We start from the raw sequence: 26,168 nt of genomic DNA, 5'->3' as shown, positions 1-26,168 counted from the left end.
ACATTCAAGACTCAAGAAACAATAATTGGATGTAATCAATTCATATAAAACATATAATCATGACTTCAATTCACCTCCAACTATAAAGAAATTAGTTCCTCGTGTCTTTGAAAACATAAAACCAAATTAAAACAAACATTGAAACAAATCTAGGGATAGAAAGAACCAGGAACATCTTAGCAACTCCAATGGCAGATTCGAACCCCCTTGGATTGCAAGCCACGGCACAAAGCTCCTTCCTTCTTTCCTTGCAAGCACACATTTGAAACTCTCTCAATTGTATTTGAATATAAGGGTCCGTGGTGTAGAAATATATGGTAGAGGGTGGTGGTCTGATTTGTGCTGCAGAATGATGTATTTATAGGCTAGGCACGTCATAAGGCTGAGTAGGAATAGGATTGTGTAACCAAAACCCAAGTGGAATGGGTTAAAACAATCAGAAACCAAAGGGAATTAGGCTAGAAAGGTGCGGCAGGTTTTAAAGCTTATAGAAAGGATGTTTAGCACAAATTCCTAAACTTAAAGGGACAAGGATACACGACATGGGTTCAGAGAATGATTACAGTTCCTAAATCACCAAGGAGAGGGCATATATGCGGCACATAAGGGATAAGGGTTCTAGAATCTGAAATATGTATTTTAAATGCATAATTATCCCTTATAAATGGCTAGAATTAAGGCCCAAACTGATTTGAATAAGGTATGATAAGATAAGGCTATATTAGGAAAGGATAAGATAAGATAAGGTTAGTTTGGATAAGATAAGGTTGGATACGGTTTTGGATAATGTTCCTTCTTTTAAGCTGATTCCTTATCTTCTTTGTCTTGGATTTATTTCTTCAACTCTTTAGCACTTTCCTTGACATCTTTGGTCTTCAAATTCGTCCATCCATCTTGCTCCACTCATAAACTATCCATTTGATGCCCAAAACTGCTCTAAAATGCTCAAAAATGCATTTTCTTGCCAACTTTGTCATTTGGACCTACAAACACACAAAAATAACTTAAAACACTATAATAAGTAGAAACTAGCTATGAAAATGCAAGAAAACAAGCTAACTAAGTCGCATAAATATGCTCCTATCAGTAATAAAGTGTTGATCGGCATTCTTGAAAAAACGATAAAAGAGAGGCTTGGTATGTGGCATTTAAAGTTAAACGAGGTTTTATGGGCATATTGGACTTCGCTCTGATTGGCAACAGGGACGACCCCGTATCCGTTAACTTGTAGACAAGACGCGATGTTACCAATCGAGTTAAGTATAAATTCATTGCGAGTAATTGAACAAAGTAGTATGTTCAGTGCCGAATATAACCAGTCCATAACACAAGAGTTAGAAGACTTGGAGGAAGCTCAACTTGATGCTTATAACTTATTGGTGTCGCAAAAAAAGATTGCCGAGCGAGCCTATAATCAACGAGTCAGACAAAAAACGTTTGGCGATGGAGAATTGGTTTGGCAAACCGTGTTGCCCATAGGAATCAAAGATCCTAGACTTGGAAAATGGTTGCCAAATTGGGAACGACCGTTGATCATCCATAAAGTCCTTGGCAAAAGGGCATACCACCTTAAAGATTGTGCCGGTCTAATTCATAACCTGCCAATCAATGGGAAATTTAAAAAAAAATATTACCCAGTCACTTAGGAAATGCGAGAATAAAAAGTTCATTTCATTAAGTTCACCAAAAAGGTGTACAAATAGAGCTAGCCGACCAGTTTACAACTAAACAGTTCTAGGGTGATGAAGGAAGAAAGGCTTTAAAGGTAGCCTTTAACTCCAACCACCTCACTTCGCCCATTGTGACCTCAGCTTGCCAATTTCTCTTATCTATTTTCAACTGCTCGATCTACTTCACGCTAGTCGTGTATTCGGTTAAGCAAGATTTGCTCGACTCGAAATCCTATGCAAGCTCAAAGGCAACTGCCAACCTTCGATTTGAAGTTCGGCAATTTAATGATCAAGGTCGGCCAATTGCTCTTTCTTCATCTTTAGTACCTCGACTTTTGGACGAAGAGCTTCTTGAACGACCGTTGCAACCTTCAAGTCATCTTCAGCCCGAAGAGCTCTCTCGAAGTTACCAAAATATTCTCTGGTTCGTTATAAGATAGAAGACACTCGGGTGACAGCTTCATTACTTATACGACTGTCGGCTGCAAGGTCGTTCAAACATTCTCCTACGAAATCGAGGCCTTTGCGTTTAAGGATTTGAGAGGCCGAGAAGGATAAGAGCTCCTATAGCTTGGCAATGACGTTTGTCTCGGCCAAACCTGTTGTAGCGGTGGAGGGATCGGCTGTCCTTGAGGAGCTGGCAATGAGAGCGTTGAGTTCAACTTCCCACGAAGGCTGCATTAAGGATATATGTATGGTTAGAAAAATCAAGCTAGAGAAATGGCAAAAAAGGGAAAGTTTGCTTTAAGACCTGCCAAGAGGACACTTCGGCCGTGTCTGCCGGTTCATTGCTCGAACCTAGAAAACTTAGTGGCCAAGCCCAGTGTTTAAGGGAGCCTCTTAATTCACATGGTCGATGGAGGCTATCCACATTCGATGGCCACTAAGGCGGCTAAGAAATATAGATAACACCCTTTGGCGCGTAGAATTTTCGGTGAAATGAATAATCGGGCACCTAACATTTAATGTGTTTCTCGGTTTAGATTTGTTATAGTAAAATTAACAAGAGAAAGTGATCAAGCCTTAAAAAGCCGAAATAACTTCTTGAGGATGAATGCCAAGATTTTGATCCTGAGGATGAACTGGAGTCTCTACTGTTACTTCTGATTCAACCAACGGTGCCCCTATATGATCGAGACTAGCTTCAACTGAGGGTGGCTTGACTCGACTAGTCGCTTCGGCCACCTGCTGATGATTAATAGTGGTTTTCTTAGCCAGCTGAGGCCTCATCACTAGCTGGGGATTTTCACTCTCATCATCCTAGATAAAGATTAAAAAAAAAAAAGGTCAATCATTAAACAAGGAGGTTTAGATAGAAGAACATTATAAATTTTATATCTCTTTTTCCAGGATGACCGCCGTAGTTTTCTTTGGGACAGTTCTTTTAGGTAGAATGAGTCGCCTCCTCTGGGGTGGTAGCCACCAGGCCAGCTTCGGCATGAGCAGCTGCCGATGCTGAAGTTGCAAGCCGCTCGACAATTAGATTGATAGCCGGCTCAGTTGATGGGTCTAGTTGTACTGCGGTCGAAGCCTCGATGATAGGAGGAAGAGAAACGCTATGAGCAATTGCCCCCGTAGTTTGACTAGAGATAACATGAATTTCCTACTCCTTTTTCTTAGCCAATTTCTTGACTCGTTTTTTGGGTCGGGGAGCGTCTCCTGCAGTTTTAGCTTCTTGGCAAGAACGTTTGCTCGGCAGAGTCGGCACAACAGCTGCCACCCTTTTTGGAGGAGGGGCAAGTTTCTTCTTAGTTGTGGCCATTGCTACCACCTCGACCCTCTTAATAGCACAATTACCTAGAAACATTAAACTCGAGTTAAATTAAAGCTCGAAGGAAAATAAATGAACGAGGAAAGTAGAAGGTATATACTTTAGGCCATTTATTTGGATTTTGGAGCAAGGACTTTCTTCGGGCGACCGTCAAAAAGTTTTTTAAGATTTCTTCAGCCGGCGTGTGAAAGAAGTCCTTGGTGTAAGCATCCCACCACTTGGCGAAGGTGCTGGCACACCAGGATTCTAGGTTTCTCGGCCGAAGGTAGAATTTGGTGCGCCAATTGGCAAACTCCTTCTCGGCTGTCTCGCATGCCTTTTCCAAGGAGCTAGAAAAGCATTCTCGACTTAAAAGGGAGCGAGATGAAAGGAATGGCAGGGGCACCCTTGGAGATAGCCCAGTTGGTAAGCCAGGAAATTGGTGTGGTAGACCTCCCAACAACCTCGCCGAGTTTCACAGCCATAAGGTAGGTCATAAGTCACGATGAATGACCCCTAAGACTCCTGAAGATCAGCATCCTCGGCCGTTTCCCGTGCCGATTGTGGAAGAATGATGGAAAATGGATATGTCCAGCGATCGCAAATTTGGAATTTGTCATCAAACAAATCTTCTATGCCAAAGAAATATTTGAAAATCTCTTCGGCCGAGTGAGTAGGGATGGGGTGTGAAGCTAACTCCAAACCCATAGCTATGGAGGAACTAAAGCTCGGGATTTCAGGTCGCAGGGTCGAGAAGTAGACTTGCAGCCAGAACTGGAAAACCCAAAACAAGCCGTTTTGATGGGGGTTGATTTTCCCCAAAGTTGCTTCGGCTAAACACCAAGTAAGGTTGGCAAAGACAGTTGTGCTGAGAGCCAGGATGTGACCTCAAGCCAGGGCATCGACGATAAGCATGTTCTCGGCCAAGCACTTATTCGACTTGGCACAAAAGAAATATTTGTTGTACCAATAGAATAAGAAAGCCCCATGTTCTCATTTCTTGAGGTTTTGCCTTCTAAGTCAATGAAGTGGGTGATTAAGGTGTTGTAATTGAAAAAGTTTTTGTACAATTTCTATACTTCCTCTTTTGACAGCCTTTTATCTCCATTCGTCAGAACTTCGACGACGCGTTCCTCAAAAATCGTCTTCAGGTTCGAGTCGAATTTATACCCTGCGAGGGAAGTGTCGATCGAGAGGCCAATTGGAAAAGTGCTGAGTATGGCGATCATGTCTAGATCCGTTGGGCCAAGAGGGCCGAGGGGGAAAACCATCGTGTTACTGGCTGAGCACCAAAGGCTTAACAAAGCCAGCACAAGCTCTCGATCGAAGCTCATCTCGATGGTCGAGAGTTTGATGGCATAAAAAATGCCGAGAGCCCTCCACTCGCCGCCGAAATATGGCTCCATTCGGTAACCCAGGTGTCCCAGGCCCTAGTGGTCAAGGGCCAAATGCCTTGGGGTCTGCCCGATTCCTATTTCGACCAATCGTACCCTTGGAATAAGGGTTTTAGGCAGTGCTCCTTGAACATTTCGATGATTGTTTCTGGAACATTGTCATTGAACAATGGGCCTAGGGTGTGGTGGGAGGTGTTTAGCTCATCTTCAAACCGGATGGTTTTGATCGTGTTTTGGTCGGTAATGTTTTGACACTTGTTGCACTCCTTGATCAACTTGTTGATGAAAACATTGGCAACCATTGGAGAAGAAGGTTTTCTGGGTTTTGAAGGTTGGTTTTCTGGTTTTCGAGAGAAAATAGCCAAGAGATTCGAGAGAAAATGGCAAAGGGATTTGAGGTTTCTGAAAGCGTAAAAGGTTGACTGAAGAGATATGAGTATTTATAGGCTTTTTGGGGGAAGATCCAACAGTTTAATGTTTAAAATGAAGGATAAGATTGATTGGGGGATTTGGTAATCATGATGAATATTCAAAGGATCCAGGTGAAGGGACCAAAAAACTCACAGATCGAGACTGCACGATGGAATGTGATGGCAAGCTTAATGGTGAAGAGACGTTTGAGTATCTGAATGTCTCAAAAAGACCAAAAATTAGCGGATCAAGGTTATAATGATGGTGTGTGGTGGAGAGTTTAATTTTGAGGAGGCATTTCAATGTCAAGTAAGGACAAACATGCCAAGGAGATGCCACGTGGCCGGGTGTCTGACAAAATTAAGATCGTGCAATCGTGCTTCATAAATGCACATCATGGATGGAATATTCGAGACTTTTCATCGTCTTTTAAAGATACCTTAAGGGTTTGATTTCACTTCTTCGAAACTCGGCTAAGCAGTTTTAGGATGAAGACCTCAGAAGCGAGGGAGCAATGTTTGGGCCCAAAATAATATTATTGGGCCAAGCTTAGGTTTGTGTTCGTTCCAATGCTTTTCCGAAAATACTATAGGCCGTCCAAACTGTCATAAGCCACCAATCATGTCGGTTGAGTCCTGTTGCAGGGAGGATTGATTTGGATAAGAGTGAGGAAGTCGAGTCTTGGTACAACAAAGGGATTTCAGAATTAAAGGTGTTTGGAATTCAGGAGTGAATATGATTCATTATAGAGCTTGGTTCAGAAACATATTAGAACTAGGATTGGCCAAATCCTGATCAGGTTAGATTTGGGAGTTTTAGTCCGGGTATATCTTTGGTTCGGCCAGGAGTAGGTTCGCAACTATATATATATAAGGGAGTGCATCATTCAAGGCTTCTCTAATTCAACACACAAACTACCCTATGCAAACTCTCGCTTTACGCGAAACCTCTCAACAACCTTGAGATTTTTATTTTCTTTTTTCGCCAACACATCTTCAGTTTAGATAAACAGCACTGCGAAGGTAATCGGCGAACATCTTCAGTTTGGATAAACAACACTGTTGCCATATAATCAATCGATTGCGGAGCACCTTAAGTTTGGATAAATAGCACTGCGTCGAGGCCGACTGGTTATCTATCTAAGTCTAAGTCGAGAAGGGTTTTCGAATCCTTATTGGCAGAGATCATCTCACTAGCCTTCTCGACGAAGTGAGGTGTTACAGATTACTAGGCTAGGTGCATAGAACGCCGAGTTGCTTTATGATTGGATATTCACAAGTAAGTTTTAGAGTTCGGCACTCTGACGGCCGAACCACATTCACCATCAAGACATACATCTCTTTTGAGTACTTGTGTCCGTATAGTTTGGTGCCAATTCGGCGTGCTTATACTTTTACGAATATAATCATTGTGACCGAACCCGGCGCCAACAATCTGTGAACTTCCCAAGACTAGCAGCCTTGTCTTCAGGCTCTAGAACTCGAAGGCCGAAACGTGTTTCTTCCTTTGCCACAGTCGCAAGATCGAGATTAGCAACGCGTTCAACGCAACATCAACACATTTTACTCCCCAACCAAGCTCGGCCGACGAGTTGGCACGCCCCACACACAACCAAAGAACGTAGTTAGCTTATTAATTACTCGGCCTGCGCGCCACCTAGGCTTGATAGTTTTTAGGATCAACACACTCTTAGGTCTATCGTTTGACTATCTGATTGTTGTATGTGTGGCACTTTTTTTTCATATCTTGAAGTTTTCTCCCAAGTGATTTTCTTCATGATTTTACTGAGATCCACATCTTTAGAGTACACTGTTTGTCTATTTGGCTCATTATTTTGTATTGCATTGGATATGTCGTTAGGCTGATGAAATTTGTTTGTATTTTTGTTTTCTTTTGCCCCGTGATAGCTTATTTAGGCAGAATGTCATTTTAAGACGCAACTTTTATTTTTGATGGTCACGTTTAATTTTTACGCAATCGTTTGTATTCTTTATTGGTGTTTGAATAAAAAATTTTGAAAAAAAAATCAAAACACCCAAGTTTTTATTAACAAATATGATTTGATTCTAAAAAATCAAAATCCAATTGTTTTTTTTTTATTGGTGTTTGAATAAAGCATCTTTTTTTGAAAGAAAAAAAAATCAAAACACCCATCTTTTCTTCCACCAACCTACTAATAGCATGAATTAGATTTTTTTTTTTTTCTTTTCTGAGAGATAAATGTTAGAATTTTGTGGAAGAAACGAAAAGGAAAAAAAACGACAATTTATATCCCCAACCACAAAGCAGTCAGATCAATATAATTAGGGTTTTAGAGAGAGGCGCGCAGACTCGCACAAACCCTAGAAGCAAATTTCAATGGCGTCGAGAATATCTCTGAAGAGCAAGGGCAAGACTCCGGCGAAGCCCTCTAAGGGCTCGGAGGAGCGCTCGGTGGCTCAATCCTTCAAGGAGTGGAGCACGTGGGCCCTGAAGAAGGCCAAGGTCGTCACCCACTACGGCTTCATTCCGCTGGTCATCATCATCGGCATGAACTCGGAACCCAAGCCGCAACTTTCCCAACTTCTCAGCCCCGTCTGATCTGATCCGGGTCGGATCATCCAATTTCCGTGCTGGGTTTTCGGTATTGTCTCTAATGGGTTAATGGGTCGGTGCCTATTCGTTGAATCTACATCTTATGGTTCTGGGTACTGTTTAGGGTTTTGTTCTATATGTTAGGGAGGTAGCAGGGTTTAGTAATTGGATTTGAGGAATTTCATGTATGCTTTGCTTAAACTGACGAATGGGCACTTTTCACTGAGGATTTTGCCTTTTGTTGTTGGATTTATGGAATGTATAAAATTTGGGGTTGTGCTTCGTAATAATCCTATTTGATTGCAATTTTAAATCTATGATTTCAATTTGGGCTCGTTTCTTAGTTTTGTGTAATGTTATTTCTTGCTTTTGCTAATCTCGTGTACAATTTGGTTGTCTGCCTTTTCTGTTTGGTAGTGCTTTGAGTAATTTGTGTCCAGGTTCATGACGTAAACGATTTGAGACCTAGCATTGGCGTGTGATTCTTCCAAGCTATTTTCTGAGAAATCATAAGTACCTTGATTGAGTATTTTGCCTATGCTTGTTTAGGGATAGCAATGGTCACTTGCATCGGGTTGAAAACACAAGTGTTTTGTATCGATTTTAATTTCCCTTTTGCTTTATGATTATGAGGCATCGAGAATTCGATCATAGTACAAAAATCATTTGAAGTGTTTGATTTGTTACATATTTGTGGACCAAGGCAAAGACCGTATTTTGGATTGATTGCGTTATCCTTCCCTAGTGCTGCAGTCAGGCCAAACCGAGGTGGTCAACAACATTGGTTAGATTCTCTCTCTTCTTTCAGAAATCAAAGAAGGTTCATGAGATTGTATTCTGCTCCGTAATGATGGATTATTTGTATTAAATTTTGTTTTGTCAAGGTATGTTTAGAGTCCAAGAGTCTTTTTTACTTTCAGTCTCTCATCAGACATATACTTATGCTGCGTGAGAAGAATTATGTCTATTGTAGACCACCTAGAAAATGAAATGGAATTCGATCTTAAAGGTCTAACTTGTGCTTTGTTTATAAGGAAAACTAATGAAAATGGCTTGAAAACTTTGAGTTTTAATGATAAGAACAAAATAAAAGGTAAAGTGAATAGTACCAGGATTGACTTTTTAGTGTAAAAATGTGGTTTTTCGTTAAAGTGAACAGTACCGGGTGCTTTTCGTTAAAGTTCCCTTGTTTATAATGATGTGATTCTCTGTAGCTTATGGGGTTTATGTTTAGTAACCGTTTTTTGGCTGATAGCGTATGGGGTTTCGTTTGATATCCAGCTTCCCTGTGCAACTACGTTTATTCGTTCGCCTCACTGATGGATCGGTTCCTTATCTGCTAAGTGATGAATTTGGTTTTACTATCTCGCTTTGTATTGTTTTTATTTTATTGGCACGGGATGCTATTATTGTGGCGTGGACCCGTGCTATGTACATGCTCCTACACCCCCTTCATGTTGGGTGAATTAACATATGTTGGGGAACACAATACATCAAGTTTTGTTGTCTTATGCTTATCGTTTACACATGGATTAATAGGATTGTAGATAGAAAAAGGGTATGTAACTTTTATTTTTTGTCTCTTTTATTGGTTTCTTAATATCATAGAATTAAGGCCAAATCGGATAAATATAGTCCATTTGGTCATACGGTATTCAGACGATAGTTTCTGGTGTAAAAAAAAATAGGACTTACACCCTTGTGGTGTAGTTCATTGCCAAATTTAGTCTAAACATAATTTTTCTGTTAATTAAAGTACGAGGTGGCACTGGCATGAATCCACCGTGTCAATCCCATCCCATGTTTCGTCTCAGCCCCCAGTTTTTGTATGGGGTGTGATATCCCTACACTTATTTTACTTCTCACACACCTGTTGTTGATTTTTATTCATTGATATTTTTTAATTTATTCGATCCAACGGCTGAAAATTGAGGTGTGTAAGAAGTAAAAAATGGTGTGGAAGGCACACCCCTGGACTCTCTCACTACCCCCTTCTCGTCTCATCTCCTTTGTTTTTGTAGGTCTCCCTCTTTATCTTCCCTCTCTCTCCGCTTTCGCTTTCGTATATTGGATCTCCTGGACTCTCTCACTACCCCCTTTTCGTCTCATCTCCTTTGGTCTCATCAATTCCTTCTTCTTAGTTTCCCATTGATTTCTTCACCACCCATGTCTTCAACAATTCATGACTTTGCTACTATATACGAAAATGGCTTGTAATAACCATGGCGAACATGAATATTTACGACGTATCATCGTGGCTTAGCATTAAAAGACGACACACTTAAACGAAACGTTTTTTTTTTTTGACAATACCACGACGGTTTTTTCACCCTTGTCTATTTGTATTTTGTAGTGCACTCTCCATTGATTTCTTTACATCAAACTATTTTTTGGGTTGCACATCCTCTCTTTTTTTTTTTCTCTAAAAGCGATAACAATTTTTTAATTCTTTCCTCCATTTGAAAGTCAATTTGTTCAAATTCACCCACTTGACTCAAATTTCTTATTTCTAACTTCTTTTCTCAATCTCTCTGGGGCAACCATCGCTAAGACCCATTAACTTTAGTCAAGAACACTACACCAAGTATGAATCATTTAACCTAATTCCCAAATGTCAAAGTCCCAATAAAAAAAAAAGATTCTATTTTTTATAACTTGTTCAATATGAGTGTTTTCATTTTGATTATTACTTATTAGTTTTTAAAGTTTTGATGGTGAATTAGTTCTAAGCTATTAATCTTCGCCACTCAAAATTTATGATCCCCCATTGTGTGGAAGTGAATTTGAGAGGGCCATAATTAGTTACAAAAAAAGGTGTTGAGTTTCAATTTTTTTTTTTTTATTTTGAGTCTGCATTTGAGGAGAAAACGACTTTTGAAAATTCGCATATATGCATTAGAGAATCCGAGTCAAAAAGCAAATCTTAATTTTTGTTGAATTTCTTTGTTAACATGAGTACCACCTCGAACTCAAATTTCATAATTTGAATGCACATACGTATGAGTTTTATTTTTCCAATCCATTACAGAAATTTGGACTCATTTTTAATTCAAATCATAACATTTGAATTTAAATTTTTCGGTGAATTTGAAAGCACATAAGGCGATGACATGAGATATTTTTTATAAAATCACTTCTTTTTTTTTAACAATTAATATTATCTACACTAAGATCATCTTGAACCCTTACCTTAAAATCTAAAAATTTTAGCCCATAAAATTTAGGTTTTTGTTGTAGGCATAATTACTGAACAAATATGGAGGTCAAAGAGGGAGAGCGGGCGTGGCATAGAGAGAGAAGAGAGAGACGTGTAATTATGAGGTGTGTTCTATTCCACCCCATTGTGCCTTTATTTATAGTAGTAGGGAAGGTAAATTCATTACCCTAATAGGATTACAACTCTTAAATGGATAATATCAAGTCTAAGAGATATGGTAGAATCCCATAAGGATATCCTAGATATGTTAGGATTTACACAATCACATTCCTAATCAAATATGACTGCAACACTCCCCCTTGAGTGTGTAAATACTCAAACAAATGGTACATCCAGTCTTCAATGATGAAGTAAGTACAATTGATGAAGTCGCCGACATAATGAGCGAATACGAGTCTCAAAACAACGGAAGAATGCATAAAAGGTAAAACTCACAAAACCTCATTATGGTAAAACCCAAGGTGGGAGAAAAACTCATAAACTAAGGAGAAAAGTGAAAAGTTGCATTAAGTCAAAATTATACGTCTTCTGGACGTAAGTAGAAGAGCTCACAAGGGTATGATCATCCCAAGATAGGTGCCTCGTCAAAACCTAGTTAGGTAGCAAAAACCTAGTGGGAAAATGCTTATAATTGTAGGGAAAAAGAGTACATTATGATCAAGTGAGTATACTTCTACATACTCCCCCTGAGTTTGAAGACCAAATGAGAACTACAAGCATTCTATATGAATAGTTAGGCATACCAATTCCTCGAACAGGCTTCTGGAAGGTTGACTTCGGTAGTGACATCATGTAGAGGTCGGCAAGGTTGTCAGGGATTGGCTTACATGACTTCAATCTCCTAATGCTTTGCTGATGTAAATGCAATATGTCTTGGTGTTGACTTCGTTGATGTATCATGTCTTGGTCGGGTTGATACATGCGGCATAATCTTCATGGATCGTATTTGGGACTCAACGATGGATGAAAACAACAAGTACTTAGAATATGCTCAACAAGAGCTCTCAACCATGTCTTACATGTGGCGTAGTGAAATGAGGTGAGTCTTGGAATGATTCGAAGATTTCGCAACTAAGGTCATATCGTGGACCTCCAAGATATTGCGTTGTTCCTTAATGGTAAAGACATAACCATTTGGGGATTTTGCCTTATACTGGTTTGATAAGTAACCAACGTCAGCATAACAACAAGGCAAGCATCATTTGGAAGATCAGGGGGGTCAGATCCGCTCGAGATACGTTAAGATTTGCCCAAATCCATAGTACCTTTCAGGGTAACGGAAAAACGTCTTGAATACCAATTCAATGGTTGCATATAGATGCGGTGTTGTATCTTTACCAATAGATCAACAACGAAGGATATGTCTTATCTAACGCAATGAGCTAAGTATAACGAAGCGCAAAGTTGAACTTAGATATGGAATTACGGATTCCATAACCTCTTCAAGGGTCTCATTTGCATATAGCATTGGAAGATCATATGTATTCTCAAAGGTAACACATTCAGGGTGCAGTTCGACTAGTAGACCAAAGTACCGTCAAAACAACACTTGAACTTTAAGTCAAGGGATAAACGAGTTTTCCCAAGATCCTTCATCTCAAAATCCATCTTCAGGTGCGAGGCAGTTTTCTTAAGCTCTTCTAGAGTCTTAGTGAGGTTCTTGTCAACGACATAAACTGTAACTAGCAAATCGGAATAAGACTTCATAGTTTAACACGCAAGGGCATTCATTCATATCCCTGACTGATCAAATAATCACTTAGACGGGTATACCACATCCGTCGGATTGTTTCAATCAGTAAGTGAACACCTCAAACAAGTTAATAGAGTGTTCCGTGGTTTGAAACTATTTGAACTAGTCCATATAATTCTTGGGGAACTTACATGTAAACCTCCATATCTATATCTCCATGTAGAAACACTAACCATATTTCATAGTGCTGCTATCAATTACAGGGCGTTTGAGAGAAACCTTACACCGTAGGGCATGCATCATATCGTACTATATTATCGATCTCATTACACTTCATTTCCCACTTACCTTGGGCAGTGTAGGAACGATAGGATCGAAACACACTTTGGTAAGGAATTTTAACTTGGATTGTAATTTCGGTTGTCCAATCAGTTCTACGTTGTCACTATTCAACGAAATACGGTTCGATATTGTCGCTTTTCATTTATGTTGATAACTACTATATAAGTGAAAATATCATCAATGGTAATCTCATTTCAATTCCATTTTTTTATCCAAACTAGTATACTGGACCAAGAACTTCAAGTCTCAGGAGTAATCCGGATTAATCTCATGAGATGGAAATGATTTGAGACCGCAATCAAGTATGTATTCATTGTTGTGTCGTGATCTTCATCTTTTAGGGAAATGAATCGTATGAACCAAGTGATTTGTTGTGCTCCAAGCCAAGACGATTTATTGGCTATTCGCCGGTGTACTAGACCATCCAACATGGATGGCACATCCTTCGGGGATGTTGACTTGACGTCCGTTAAGTACGTTTATCTGTGCAGGCATGTTTGCAACTGGTATATGATCGCTTCACTTTAGCTAGATCATAGGAATGCATCTGGAGCAACATTTTGAAAGCTAGAATTCATCGCACTTGCTTATCACACTTGTACAGTATGGGGATCGAGATGAGACATAGTGGGCAACGTCCACGCAAATTTGTGTCATTCTACAAGAACGTTGACATTCTTATCTCCCCCTAACGGCGAGAAAACTGTCTCATTGAAGTGACAATCCACAAATAGCGGTAAAGAGATCGCATGCAAGGGCTCTAAGAGAGCTAGTGAGAAGGAGAATCATAATCGACAAAAAATCACATCCTTTTTTAAGGACCCATGTTGGTATGTTGCAGCAACGCAATGTAGCACAAGGAATGCACACCCCAATGTGTAAATAAAAAAAGCGTCAGGTTCGTACCCAGTAACCAACTGTAACATCGAAATGGTTAGATGGCAATGGGCCTCAAGATAGACCAACATAGTTGCATACAAGATTGCATAACCCTTGGCAGAAATAAAAAACTTGGTGCGTTCACCCAAGGTCCGGGCGATCAATTAAATTGTGCTTTATGATCATTATGCGAGGTTGTTATGGGGTGAACATGGGAATTCAATGTTCAATTAGAAACCCAAGATGACATTCAATACTTTATCGAAAACTGTCAATATAAACTCTCCGACATTATCCAGTTTCCCAGACTTTATGGGATAAGTATGGTGGTGAACCCTTAAAATCGGCCATGAGGTTTACTAGTAATGTGTGTGGAGAAACATGTGACCAGTTTATCGATTTATCAACCAAAACCATAAGTATTTATATGGTCCGCATTTTGGTTAGATTAGTCCACGTATATTCCTTTGAATCCACTGTGAAAAAAAAGATCATTTCGTATCTTTGCTAGGGATGATTTAGAAAATCAATTTCCCACAACGAGCAGGCTTGGCAAAGTGTGCTGGTAAGCCCAAGATCCTTACTTTGGGTAAGGAGATGCGTCGAAGCATCATTGTTTTACCTAAGTGTCCTAAATGGTCATGCCAAAACAAGTAAACTGGTCAAATCACCCGACTCTAAGCCGGCCACATGTGGCATGTTCTCAATTGGGAGATAGCCCATTGGCCCTAAAGTAAAGCTTCATGCACATTTTTGGAGGTGGTGAGAAGACATTCAATTCTATTTTTCATTAGTGGTTTCATTTATGATCGTTGTCATCTCGAATATCCTTATAAATCCAATGACGTTCTTCTAGAACAGTGAGAATATAAGGTCTCTGACATGGTAATTTAGTACTATTCATACAATGAGGAGTGTACCAAACCTCTTAATCAGGTTGGATAGACCTAAAGTCGTTGCTAGAGATGTGATTTAGCTGTAAAGTTAGTATGCGTAGTATCACATTCATCCAGACGACTAACTTTCCCTCATTCATACCTAGTCACGTGTTTAATTGAATTCGGTCACATGTATACAAGAAACATGATTCAATTAACTCATTTTCGAGGACAAGATTGATAAGATTATCTATAACTAAAACAAACACCAAATGTGAATCCAAGAACATAAAAAAAATGTTCACAAAGTAAATGGTTTACTAAGGAGATTCGGCCAACAAGGCCATCCATGTCAAAATTCTGCTCTTCCAATGATGTTTGGTGGAGAAAAATTAGTCTCACATATTGACTACGAAAATGGTACTACTCAATGACAATGGTAAGGGCACGAACATGTGCATAACCAATGATCTAATCCATTGAGACGGAAGTAGATTCTGCATGGTTGAGGTTTAGGAATATTATCCCTTATTCTTAAAGTCTTACGTCTTACGTGCCAAGGGTCATGCTTCGGGCATGATGCTCACACCTTGGCAGACCCTGATTCTACCATATGTTGTAAAAACAAACTTGAAATTGGATCATGAGAGAGACAGAACCAGACTTAGGTTCGGTATGCTCCAGTCGAAGTTAGAGGGGTCTGTTCGGTAAGCCTTTGTAGAAGCATAGCAATATTGTTTGGTGCATCTCTGCTGAAGCAGAGCATGCCTTTCGATGCATCCTTGCCAAAGTAGGGCATCACCATTTGGTAAGCTTTGACCGAACTAGGTTGAACCATTCTATAACGACCCGAAATTTCTAATTCGGAAGCCAAACACACAGGTAGGCCACAATAAAATAATGGTTAATTATAATTCTAACTAACCACACAGAAAAAAAATAATCATTTTGTTTAATTTATGGTTGCATCTAACATCCTGGTTAGACTGCTTACGTACCCTAAATGAAGGGATCAAGCCATTCGTAGTTGTGGAGACAAAAATAATCACAATACGACACGTGGATTTTTGGGTAAAAAATGACAAAATACCCTTGAGGCATACCAAGATTCCTACACGCGAGCAGCGGACAATCATCCGTCAATCAAGTCAAAAGTGTGCAAAATAGGTAACCAATTCAAAGATATTCTCATCCATCCTCATCTTAGGTAATTATTTTATAACCTACATAACATTCCATTTAAGTGGAGGTTAATTGGCTAATTAATGTATTAATTCCTAATTAGTCCATTAATCACCAATTAAATCACCCATTACACCCCCAAAAATACCCTAGGGTCGGCCACTCTTTCTTCCAAAGAGGGCCGGTCATGCTCTATAAATAGGACTCCATTTTCTCTAAAAAGACAGTTCCAACACTCTTGCAAAACTCCCAAAAAGCTCTCTAAACATTTTTCTCTTTAAATTCTAACTTCAGCATCGGAGGTTCTTCGGCCAAAGCCCCCCCATTCATCGTGGGCGCTTGAGGCTTTTGACTTTAACCAAAGGTGTTAGTTGTTTTGTAGGTGCATTTTTGTACAAGATCAAGGAGGAAGAAATTTGCATCCACAAATTGGTGCTTTCATTGAGAGAATAAATTCACACTCGTAGAAGACTCTTTGCCCTGAAACCCAAACCCATTTAGACTAAAACCCAACCCAATTACCCGAACCCTTTAAAGCCTAAACCAAAACCCTTTTGGAAATTTAGGCCTTGGGCTTAAGATCTTTCCACCCAAACTCACTAGCCCATATCCGGTTGGAATATTCTTTTGAGGAATATTCCTGGAATATTATCATGTTGACTTTTAGGAAATTTACCCGAGACCTTTCTTAGGGTAATTCGACGTCCTGAAATCAGTTTCTGACGCCTGTTTTCCCAAATTCAATTGTTATAATATAGTTTTATTAATTAGACCCTTTATGTGCTTAGGCGCATATATTGTGATGTTTCCATCTTCGCTAGTTTTCTTGGCTCTTCGGCAGTGAAGTATCTGTGAGTTAACCCCCTTCTAAAAATGCATGTTTTATTAGTAAAAATGCATACATGAAAAGCATGATTTACTAGATACGTTTCGTGAACGTTTTATGAGAAATTGACTATCATGCTATATTGAGCTTATTTTGGAATATCATATTTTCTATTGAACCCATGTTCTTTGTAGGATATTTGATGGATGACGATATACTATTTAGAAGATGTTTTTACACACTTCTTTATAGTATAGATGATGGATGACTTTATACTATGAAAATACTTTTGAGATATATGTACCTATGTTTGGAAAGATTATTTTCAATAGTTTTGTGCGTATATAGTGGTCCTTATTATTGACCTTCGGGTTGGGTGTTGTAGGAGCCTTTAGGCGATGATACATATATTGACTTTCGGGTTGGGTGCTGTAGGAGCCTTCGGGCGATTGATACTTATATTGACCTTCAGGTTGGGTGCTGTAAGAGCCTGCATGTGATTAATACTTATGAAGGAAGTTTCTGAAGGAAGAATTACTGATACTGATACCACTATTTAGCACATTATATACAAGATATGCTTTCTGAGATGTTTTATGGCATGCTAGGGTTTTCGAAAAACCTACCACTTATTATGCTATTAGTTTTCATAAAGCTTTGGTGGTTAGTATGTTGATAATTGTTTTATTATATATATATATATCAACTTGGTCCACTCATGTTTGTTTTGCGACCCCTCAGGACTTAGAATCAAGGCGTACGATCCTGGCATCAAGGCACTTCTGCATCGGCTTCTTCGAGTCATCTCTAGGTGGAGGACCCACTCCTTTGTTTATTTAATTTTTCTATTAATTCTTTTAGTGTTCTAGATTAGATGTGTTCTCTGAACACATTGCTTAAATGCATATTCATTATATTTAAATTTATAAGTCTTATTTATTCCTTGTTCTCAGCATTTGCATTCAATAAATGGCTTTCGTCACGCTCAGGTGTCGGCCAACACGTGCCTATCCTGGTGTTCGGGGAATATCGAGATCGGGGCGTGTCAAATGGCCTATTATTGGAATCGTTAGATTAAAAAGAGTCGTTGGCTCGGCTAGTGCAAGTGGCCGACATGCAAATGTCGGTGGGGCCATGTCGGTCTGTCCATTGGTGCATGTAAAGCGTACGCTCGTGGAAAGGTAAAGTTTGGTGCTCAAGCGCCGATTCCCAGTCCCACTGGTGGGGCCCACACCAATTTCTTGGCGAAACTTAGGCCAGTTTCTGGCTTTTTTTGTAGGTTTTAGGTTTTAGGTCCAAATTAGAACTTGGGTTAGAATGGATTGTGGGGGGGGGGGGGGAATAGAAGGGGAATTATAGGTTTGGAGCTGTTGGCTCGGCTGGTGCAAGTGGCCGACATGCCCACATGGGTGGGGCTATTACCATGTATGTCCGTCTGTTGGCGCTTCTGAAGCGTGCTCACGTGGAAAAGTGGAGTCTGGCGCTCAAGCGCCAATTCCTAGTCACGCTAGTAGGGCCCACATCAATTTCTAGGCTAAACTTGGATCGACTTCTGGCTTTTTTTTTAGGTTTTAAGTCCAAATTAGAACTTGGGTTGGAATGGATTTTGGGGTGGGGAGGGAGAATAGAAGGGGAATTCTAGGTTTTAGGCCATGGGTTGGAGTTAGCCTAAGGGGCAAAGAAGTAAGCTAAGTCTCATAATGGGCTAGCTATAATGTGGTTCAAATTCATCTTTGGCGAGAATCGAACATCTCACTTACAAATGAAGAGAAATACTACTAATCCGTAGCACTAAGTGACTCGATAAAATCACTTTAAGACTTTATATACAAGCACATAAAGGTGTTTCTCCATAAAAATTCACTTTCCAAATAAATCCAAATTACCATGAATGGAACAAAGTTTAATAAACTAAAAACTGCAGTAATTAAAGTAACATAAAACCACAAAAAAAAAAAAAAAAAGGTAGAAAATTGTGCACAAATCATATTTGTGACAAATGATCCACCCACCAGCCATAATCTCCTTCCTTCTGGACTCCCTCTTCATTATTCCATCATCTCACCCAGTTGAACCTCCAGGCTCCAGTCACTGGATGACGATGCAGAGTACCTGCTCTCACCTCTGATCTGCGCATTTCCTTGTAACCAACGTCCCTGATCGATTCTACCCCTCCACCTTCATCATCATCCTCGCAGATCTCTCATCATCCTTGTAAGCGTTAAACTAGATCTGGGTCTTTCGAAATCTTCCATTTTTTCTCATGGGTATGTTGTGTGCAGGAGGTGTTTGAGATCTGCTGTTTCGTTATCCATGGATTCAAGAAATTTCTGTGCTGTTTCCATGGATTCTCGAAATCCCTGTAAGATAACGTTCAAGAAGCTCCGGAGGGAAGAAGAACAAAATACGCCTCCCCAAGACGCCATTGACGTCCCTCCATCTTCTTCTTCCACTTCGTCAGATTCGGATTCGGGTTCGGATGATGAAACCCTTCGAACCCATCTCCAATCGAACGAGCTGGTGCTGTATGACCCTGCAACTGCAGCCGCTAATGCCAATGCCGCAGACACAGTGCATGACAATGCCAAAACCCTCATTTCGTCTCCGTTTGATCGCCCGAACAATCCAATGTCGTTTCCATGGACATATCCGTTTAATCAGCCACCTAGGGTTTTGCCGTCGGTTGGGGCTTTCACTGTGCAGTGTGCTAATTGCTTCAAATGGAGGCTCATTCCATCGAAGGAGAAGTATGAGGAAATTCGTGAGCACATTCTGGAAGAGCCCTTTTACTGTGAAACTGCACGCGAATGGCGGGATTTGGTGTCTTGTGATGACCCGGAAGACATTACTCAGGATGGGAGCAGGCTCTGGGCCATTGATAAGCCCAACATTGCTCAGCCCCCGCCTGGTTGGCAGCGATTGCTCAGGATCAGAGGTGAAGGAGGCACCCGATTCGCAGACGTGTATGTAATCTGTCGTGCAACATTAGCATCAGCATTGCCAACATGCAACTTAGTTTTGTGACACTCCCATTTTTGTGTGTTCAGGTACTATGAATCGCCGACAGGCAAGAAGCTTCGTTCCTCGGTGGAGATCCAGAAGTGTGTTTCTGTGATTCTTGTTTAGTTCAGCTTGATTTTCTTCACTCATTTGGTTGATAGTTAATTTATTATGCTGGTTTTGAATTTTCAGGTATTTGCTTCAACATCCTGAGTATATGGATGCAGGAGTTAACATGTCACAGTTCTCATTTGTAACTCCGAAGCCTTTGCAGGAAAATTATGTGAGAAAGCGTTCTGACAATTACTCGAAGAAGCATCCTGCTCATTTGACAGACTCTGCTGAAACACCTAGACTTCTTGCACCTGGTGAAGAAAGTATGACCTTATGATTTCTTATGCAATGTGTACTTCTGTGCTTTTAAATGCATTTTTCTAAGTTGTGGCTTTTGTTTTCTTGTGAGTCGATAGAGAATGGCATTCTTTCCTGATGAGTCTGTACATAGTGCGTGCTATCCCGATGAGTTTATATATAATGGCATTCTTTCCTGATGTTTAAAGCCAAATTATTGTCCTAATGAGTGAAAACGCTTCCACTGATGCCTGCTTGCTGAAGTCTACAGTATCTGTCAAGAAAAATAGGGGAAGACATTTGTTGGAATGCCTTGTGTATCTTGTAAAATATTTGGTTTTTGCTTTCTGGTATTTTACTTAATAGCTACAAGGCACCTTGATAGAAAGGTTGGTCAGTAATGCGTTTGGAAATGTACACTCGATAGGAATGCTGCAAAGTGTGATGTCATTGCCATATTCTGTTCATCCTATTTCGGCACATCTATTTGGTTTAACAGAACTTTCTTGCTTCTTGGACATGAACGATATAATGACAATTAGTATAAGGTAATATATGAAATTCAGGGAGGGAATGAAGACGTTGACATAGAGACCTTTTGATTTTAGACGTCCTATTTCTTCAGGGATGGTATCTTTCATTGCTTCCAGAAGAAGAATTAATAACACAAAACTAATAGTTTTGTCTCTCTACTGCAGTAAATCCAGTGGCATGGGTTGGTCTAGCTGACGGTCCAGAATTGCAACCTCGTCGGCTAGCACTCCCTCCTCCAGAAGCAAGGGAACCTCTGTTTGATCCCTCTGTTCGACCGACAAAGAAGCGAGCAACAAGAACTCCATCATCAAAGACTTACAAGGCAGATCCGAGCATTAGCACGGAGTCAAGTCCAGAAAGACCTGATCAATCTTGAAACAGTACTCATCTACAGAGCTGCCACCAAATAGTCATTATTTGGTGACTGAATGTTCATTTTGTGTTTTCGGCCTTGGTATGCCTATTAGTACACAGTCGTATACACAGTATATCCGGAGAAGAAAAGGAAAGGTTTCGAGCTCGTGTGAGGAAGAAAAGGGAATGAAAACATTTTGGTGTGTAGGAGTTTTGTAGGGTTGATTTCCTTTGATATGTAAAGAAAAAGGGGACATCATAGAAAGGAGATCCACTTTGTATTAAGCCATGTCAGATCCAAAGAACAATTTCACATGTATATGGATATGGCAGTATTTATTGATGCACTCCAAAAGTGGTTTGTGAGTTTTGAACTTTTGAGGAAGAGATTTTTGGAGTGCAAAGTAGCATCTCTGGTGTGAGCAGTCAATTGGTCCTTTGGGAGGGAACGTATTTTTCTGTTCAAGATTTTGACGAGTCACGTTATACCTACTCTCGCCAAGTAGGCAATATTTCAAACTGGATTGGTTATTGGGTCCCACTAAGTTTGTATAAGACATTTTTGTCTATTTAATTTGTATATTTCATTGGACATGTTATTAGTAAGCCAGGCTAAGAACTTGTTTGATATTTGCTTTTGAAATGGTTAAAGGTGTGCTTATGACTGCATTTGGGTTGCAAAAGCAAGTTCTAGAGAAACAAATGTTGGATACTAAGAAGCATTTCCAAGTGTTTTTTAGGAAAAGTAATTCCAAGTAGGAAACACTTGCAAAACATTTATGAATAAAAGTGTTTTCATTCAGAAGCAATCAACCCAAATTGAGTTTGGACTTTTTAACTTAATAAATTTTAACTTATTCCTTCTAGAATCCTATCTTACGATATCTTTTGAGTTTTTCAGTTAATTGAAGTTATAGATATTCAAGAACATTTACCCTTGCATTCGAGATCCTGTACGGAAATTCTTCTTCCCCCAATATTGCTAATATAAATATATAAAATTAAAATAATAAAAAATAAATAAAAAAACACACAGAAAACACAAAATCCAAATGCCGGTATTAGTTTACATCAACATTCTATTCATGTCGTGCAATATGCTGCTATCTTTTGAAGCAGAACAAAATTTGGAATGTACCTACACCTTCTCCCTCCCAAACCAAACAATGCATTACTTGCTGCAGACAACTATGGAAGCGAGTTCGGGATCAGAAGCTCCACTGATTACAGCACCTTTGCTTCTAACATGTAGCAGATAATCCAAAGCTTTCTTTGTGATAGTCTCCCCCGGGATTATTACCGGAATCCCAGGCGGATATGAACATATAAGCTCCCCACAAATTTCCCCAAGGCTGTTTTCAACCCTCACTCTTCTTTTACCACTAAAAAAGGCATCTCTAGGAACTAAGCTTGTTTCAATTTCTGCAAAGATTGCAGACTCACCAACTCCTTCCACTTTCCTTTTAGCAGCCTGAGTTGATGCAGAAGCGGCCACCAGGTGCTTTATTCCCGATAATAACCTCTGGACATGCTCTCTACAGGTTCCAAGGTTAAGTGCAAAAGTAATGGATTGGGTTTCAACAAGTTCACAAATGATTTCATGATCCTTGTACAAGATTTCATCGGCTTCATAACCGGACAAGCCAAGCTGTTGGAATCCTATGGTAAGCCGCAGGGGATCAGTTGAAGGGAAATTAGGGAAGCTTTGATGGTCGAGAACTGAAATACCTGAAATTTTTCTTATCGTATTCTTCACTTCAATGGCCAACTGTAACGCTTTATCAAAAATATTTTCTGGATTTTCACTAATTTGAGCTCTAGCAGCATCTAATGATGCCAGAAGCAGATAACTAGGACTACTACTTTGAAGCGTTTGAAGACATCTTGAAATTCTCTCTCTATCTACAATACTCCCAGACATATGCAACATTGATGATTGTGTGAGAGAGCAGAGAACCTTGTGAGTGGATTGAACGGCTAGGTCAGCACCTTGCTGCATGGCCGAATATGGCATCTCAGGATGAAATCCTAGATGTGCGCCATGAGCCTCATCAACAATCACAGGAATTCCATGAGAATGGCACAACTGGGTTATCTCCCTCACGTTGCTGCATATACCATGATAAGTGGGGGAAGTGACCAAAACTGCAGCTGCTTTTCGGCCTTCTTTCTCCACTTCCTTGATTGCAGCCTCTACCTGTTATAACGAGCAAATTGGGTCATATACAGACTAACAGAAAATCTTTCTACAAGCGAAGAAATGCTTTGAAAGGTACCAACGTAGACTTACCTGTGATGGAGTGACCCCACCAGCAATGTCCCAGTGAAAATTATAATGCGGGATGATGTACTTAGGTACTGCACCCGACAATATCATAGCAGATATGGCTGATATATGCGAATTGCGAGGGAGAATTAAAATTTCTCCAGGGGAACATGTAGCCATAATTGCTGCCTGAATTCCACATGTGGTTCCTCCTACAAGGAACCATGTCTCGGTTGACCCAAAGAGACTGGCCGCCTGTTGTTGTGCTTCTAAAATGGGCCCTTTCGGGGAAAAGAGGTCGTCAAGATCAGGAAGCTCAGGCAAATCATGAACAAATGGCTTTAAGCCAATAAGCTTAGTTAAAGAAGATGGTGCAGCTCGACCTCTGTTGTGCCCAGGGAAGTGAAATGTAGCAGCACTTTGTTCAGCTGAAGCCTTCAATGCAGTAATCAGTGGAGGGGAGCTCTCCTGCTGAGAAACCTGAGAGTTGGAAATGACGACCTGATCCTTCGTGGCAGACCTGGTTTTTCCTATCCCACTAGTTTTATCTTGCTTCTTGATTGGCTCTAGATTCCCACTTTCCTGCAAGAAGATTCGAAGAATAAACGGATGCAGACGTTACTACCCATTAGAATCTCCTCCAGGCCATCTGTGACCTCCATTGATGTCCTCATGTTTACTCTATTCATGATAAACAAACTTGTGAACCGGAGCACACAGTTGTTTCATAAGCTTATAGAGAGCAATTTCCGGCGTTAAACAAACCATAGTGAGAAATCATTTTCCGGCTCTAAAGCATACAATCCAAACTTAAACTGAGCTGCTAACAAATTCACCAGAAGTTTCCAAAGATTGTTTTCAACGTTTTTCTCCACAGTAGTGTTCTTCAGACTCAGAGATTATCCCTCGAGTCTAGACAATGGTTTCACACTCTTCAAGACCAGCATTTTATACAAGTCATGGACGGAGCCAATGAAGGCTCACTGGGGGCAGATGCCCCCACTCAAGTAATTTGTTTGTTTAGTTGCAGACTACAATTATATAATATACACGGATTATCTTTGAAGAAAATATATGTATCTAATATCCAATATACATTCATTCTACTTATACTCCATATCAAATATTATTTAAGCAATAGTGCTCTTGTTCTGTTATTCAAACCGAAAAAAAGCCCTCTCCCACCTATCATGTACTTATATTTTTCTCATCACTTTGCCACTTTCCACTACTACATTGAAATTTTTGTAACATTGGAATTGTGATACATCATCAATTGAAACCATCCTTAATAAAGTTTTCTTAGTTGCTTTCGGTTGCCCCCCACTAGAAGAAATTTTTTACTCCATCCCTGATACAAGTAATAATCTACAACATGGATTCTTAACCACTCTAATATTCACTATTCTGATTCATCCTGACAGAAATATCGATAATCTTCAACATACGAAACAAAACAAAAACTATTCATTTTTCATAGCAAACTAGGAAACAAAATGGATAACATTATCCGCAGACGAGGAGGAAAAGAAAAAACAGGACAACGAAGAGTACACGAGAGTTGGAAATTTCGAACTGGGTTCTTGCCAAAAGAAGGAAAGATGAACGAGGTAGTTGCGTTGACAGAGCAGAATGTATAGATACCTGGGACTGGGAAAGACAAGCGGTTGGTCTTGCACAAGTCCTGAAATTCCAGTTATTTCCAAGACCCAAATGAAAACTACTCTGCAAAAACAACTCAGTCAATTAATAACAATGAGAACCAACAGATCCAGATCGAGAGAGAGAGAGAGAGAGAGAGAGAGATAGCTTACAAAGTTTAAGGACGATGCTGAGGAAGTTGAAAACATGGTTCAGTGGTGGCGGAGACACCCCCAGAGTGGATGTTTTTCGTAACATCCTTTTTTTTTTTTTCTTTTTTTTTTTTTTTTTTTGGGAACAAAGGAAAATGATCCGATTTGTGAGATTCCTCATTTCTCACACGTACCCATGGGGCAGAGACACAACATTTTTTCAGCCGTCCTTTGAGGTTACAATTTTTTTTTTTATTTGAACAAACGATATTATCTACACTTAACAATAATATGGTTTAAATTCATCTTTGGCGAGAATCGAATATAAGACCTCTTACTTATTAGTGAAAAGGAATATCACTAGACCGTAATATTAAGTGACGACAATATCTTATTAACTAGACATGACTTTATATGAAATTAGTAGGTTTTAGGTCGAGACTTAATGAGTTAGGTCGTTATCGGGTCAATTATTTAAGTATTGGTTAAAATAACGGGTTTGACACGATACGATTTGTTAAAATAATGGGTATAACATGAAAACAAAACGAACATGACAAACCACGACCCGCTTGCCAGGCCTATTTGAAGTAGACTCTACTGATGAATTATTCATGAAAGTGATTTTCACACATTCTTTTAAAATTTTGGCCGCCAAATTGAATATATCAAACGAAAACAAATGACAATATTAAATAAATGTATGTGAAAAGTAAAAAAGAATGCATTTATCATTTTCCATTAATCAATAGGGAGGTCAAAGTCCTGCACAAAATGCTTTTTTTTTCCACCGAAAAGAACAACATACATGTGTAGACATCGAAATTTCGGTAAATAAATGTTGACCGATAAATCAAAGTTTCAGCGCTCATGTATTACATAAATTTTACACGTAACGTGTGTCTAAACAAAAAATCGAGAATCATCGGAAAAGTCATCAAACAGGACACGTGTCAACACCTGGCAGAAACGACTTATTTCATCTGGAATATTATATTCAAAATTAGGCCTTGGAAAATTCTATAAATAGAAGCCAATTTCATTCATTTGAGGA

General features: G+C 39.7%; 3 protein-coding genes across 3 annotated transcripts; 2 read left to right on the top strand and 1 right to left on the bottom strand.

Moving 5' to 3' along the window:
* The first annotated feature begins 7,463 nt into the window (after positions 1-7,463).
* Positions 7,464-8,125, top strand: LOC103404073 (mitochondrial import receptor subunit TOM7-2-like). Its single transcript, XM_008342927.4, has one exon. It carries the CDS (start codon positions 7,584-7,586, stop codon positions 7,803-7,805), a length of 222 nt encoding a protein of 73 aa, XP_008341149.1. The 5' UTR covers positions 7,464-7,583; the 3' UTR covers positions 7,806-8,125.
* A 10,658-nt stretch (positions 8,126-18,783) lies between these two features.
* LOC114821928 (methyl-CpG-binding domain-containing protein 2-like) lies at positions 18,784-21,429 on the top strand. The gene is made up of 5 exons (XM_029095404.2): positions 18,784-19,030; positions 19,099-19,779; positions 19,864-19,917; positions 20,009-20,193; positions 20,866-21,429. The coding sequence occupies exons 2-5, from the start codon at positions 19,130-19,132 to the stop codon at positions 21,075-21,077; spliced, it is 1,101 nt and encodes a 366-aa protein (XP_028951237.1). The 5' UTR covers positions 18,784-19,030; positions 19,099-19,129; the 3' UTR covers positions 21,078-21,429.
* Positions 21,430-22,056: 627 nt separating this feature from the next.
* LOC114821927 (uncharacterized) lies at positions 22,057-25,302 on the bottom strand. Its single transcript, XM_029095403.2, has 4 exons — positions 25,136-25,302; positions 24,966-25,046; positions 23,346-23,903; positions 22,057-23,252 (listed from the first exon to the last, which is right to left on the bottom strand). The coding sequence occupies exons 1-4, from the start codon at positions 25,169-25,171 to the stop codon at positions 22,227-22,229; spliced, it is 1,701 nt and encodes a 566-aa protein (XP_028951236.1). The 5' UTR covers positions 25,172-25,302; the 3' UTR covers positions 22,057-22,226.
* Between the last annotated feature and the right edge of the window lie 866 nt (positions 25,303-26,168).

Source organism: Malus domestica, chromosome 16 (assembly GCF_042453785.1).
Source record: "Malus domestica chromosome 16, GDT2T_hap1".
Lineage (NCBI taxonomy): Eukaryota > Viridiplantae > Streptophyta > Magnoliopsida > Rosales > Rosaceae > Malus > Malus domestica.
Note: the sequence above shows the minus strand (reverse complement) of the source record. Positions and strands in the feature narration are given on the sequence as shown.

Bases quoted from the DNA above. Each gene is read 5' to 3' on its own strand.
- LOC114821928 (XM_029095404.2), top strand. From the start codon at position 19,130: ATGGATTCAAGAAATTTCTGTGCTGTTTCCATGGATTCTCGAAATCCC. The intron at 19,780-19,863 runs GTATGTAATCTG...TTGTGTGTTCAG, and splicing joins GGCACCCGATTCGCAGACGT to GTACTATGAATCGCCGACAG. The intron at 19,918-20,008 runs GTGTGTTTCTGT...TTGAATTTTCAG, and splicing joins TCCTCGGTGGAGATCCAGAA to GTATTTGCTTCAACATCCTG.
- LOC103404073 (XM_008342927.4), top strand. From the start codon at position 7,584: ATGGCGTCGAGAATATCTCTGAAGAGCAAGGGCAAGACTCCGGCGAAG.
- LOC114821927 (XM_029095403.2), bottom strand. From the start codon at position 25,171: ATGTTTTCAACTTCCTCAGCATCGTCCTTAAACTTT. The intron at 23,904-24,965 runs GTATCTATACAT...ATCTTCTTGCAG, and splicing joins CTTGTCTTTCCCAGTCCCAG to GAAAGTGGGAATCTAGAGCC. The intron at 23,253-23,345 runs GTAAGTCTACGT...TCGTTATAACAG, and splicing joins GTGGGGTCACTCCATCACAG to GTAGAGGCTGCAATCAAGGA.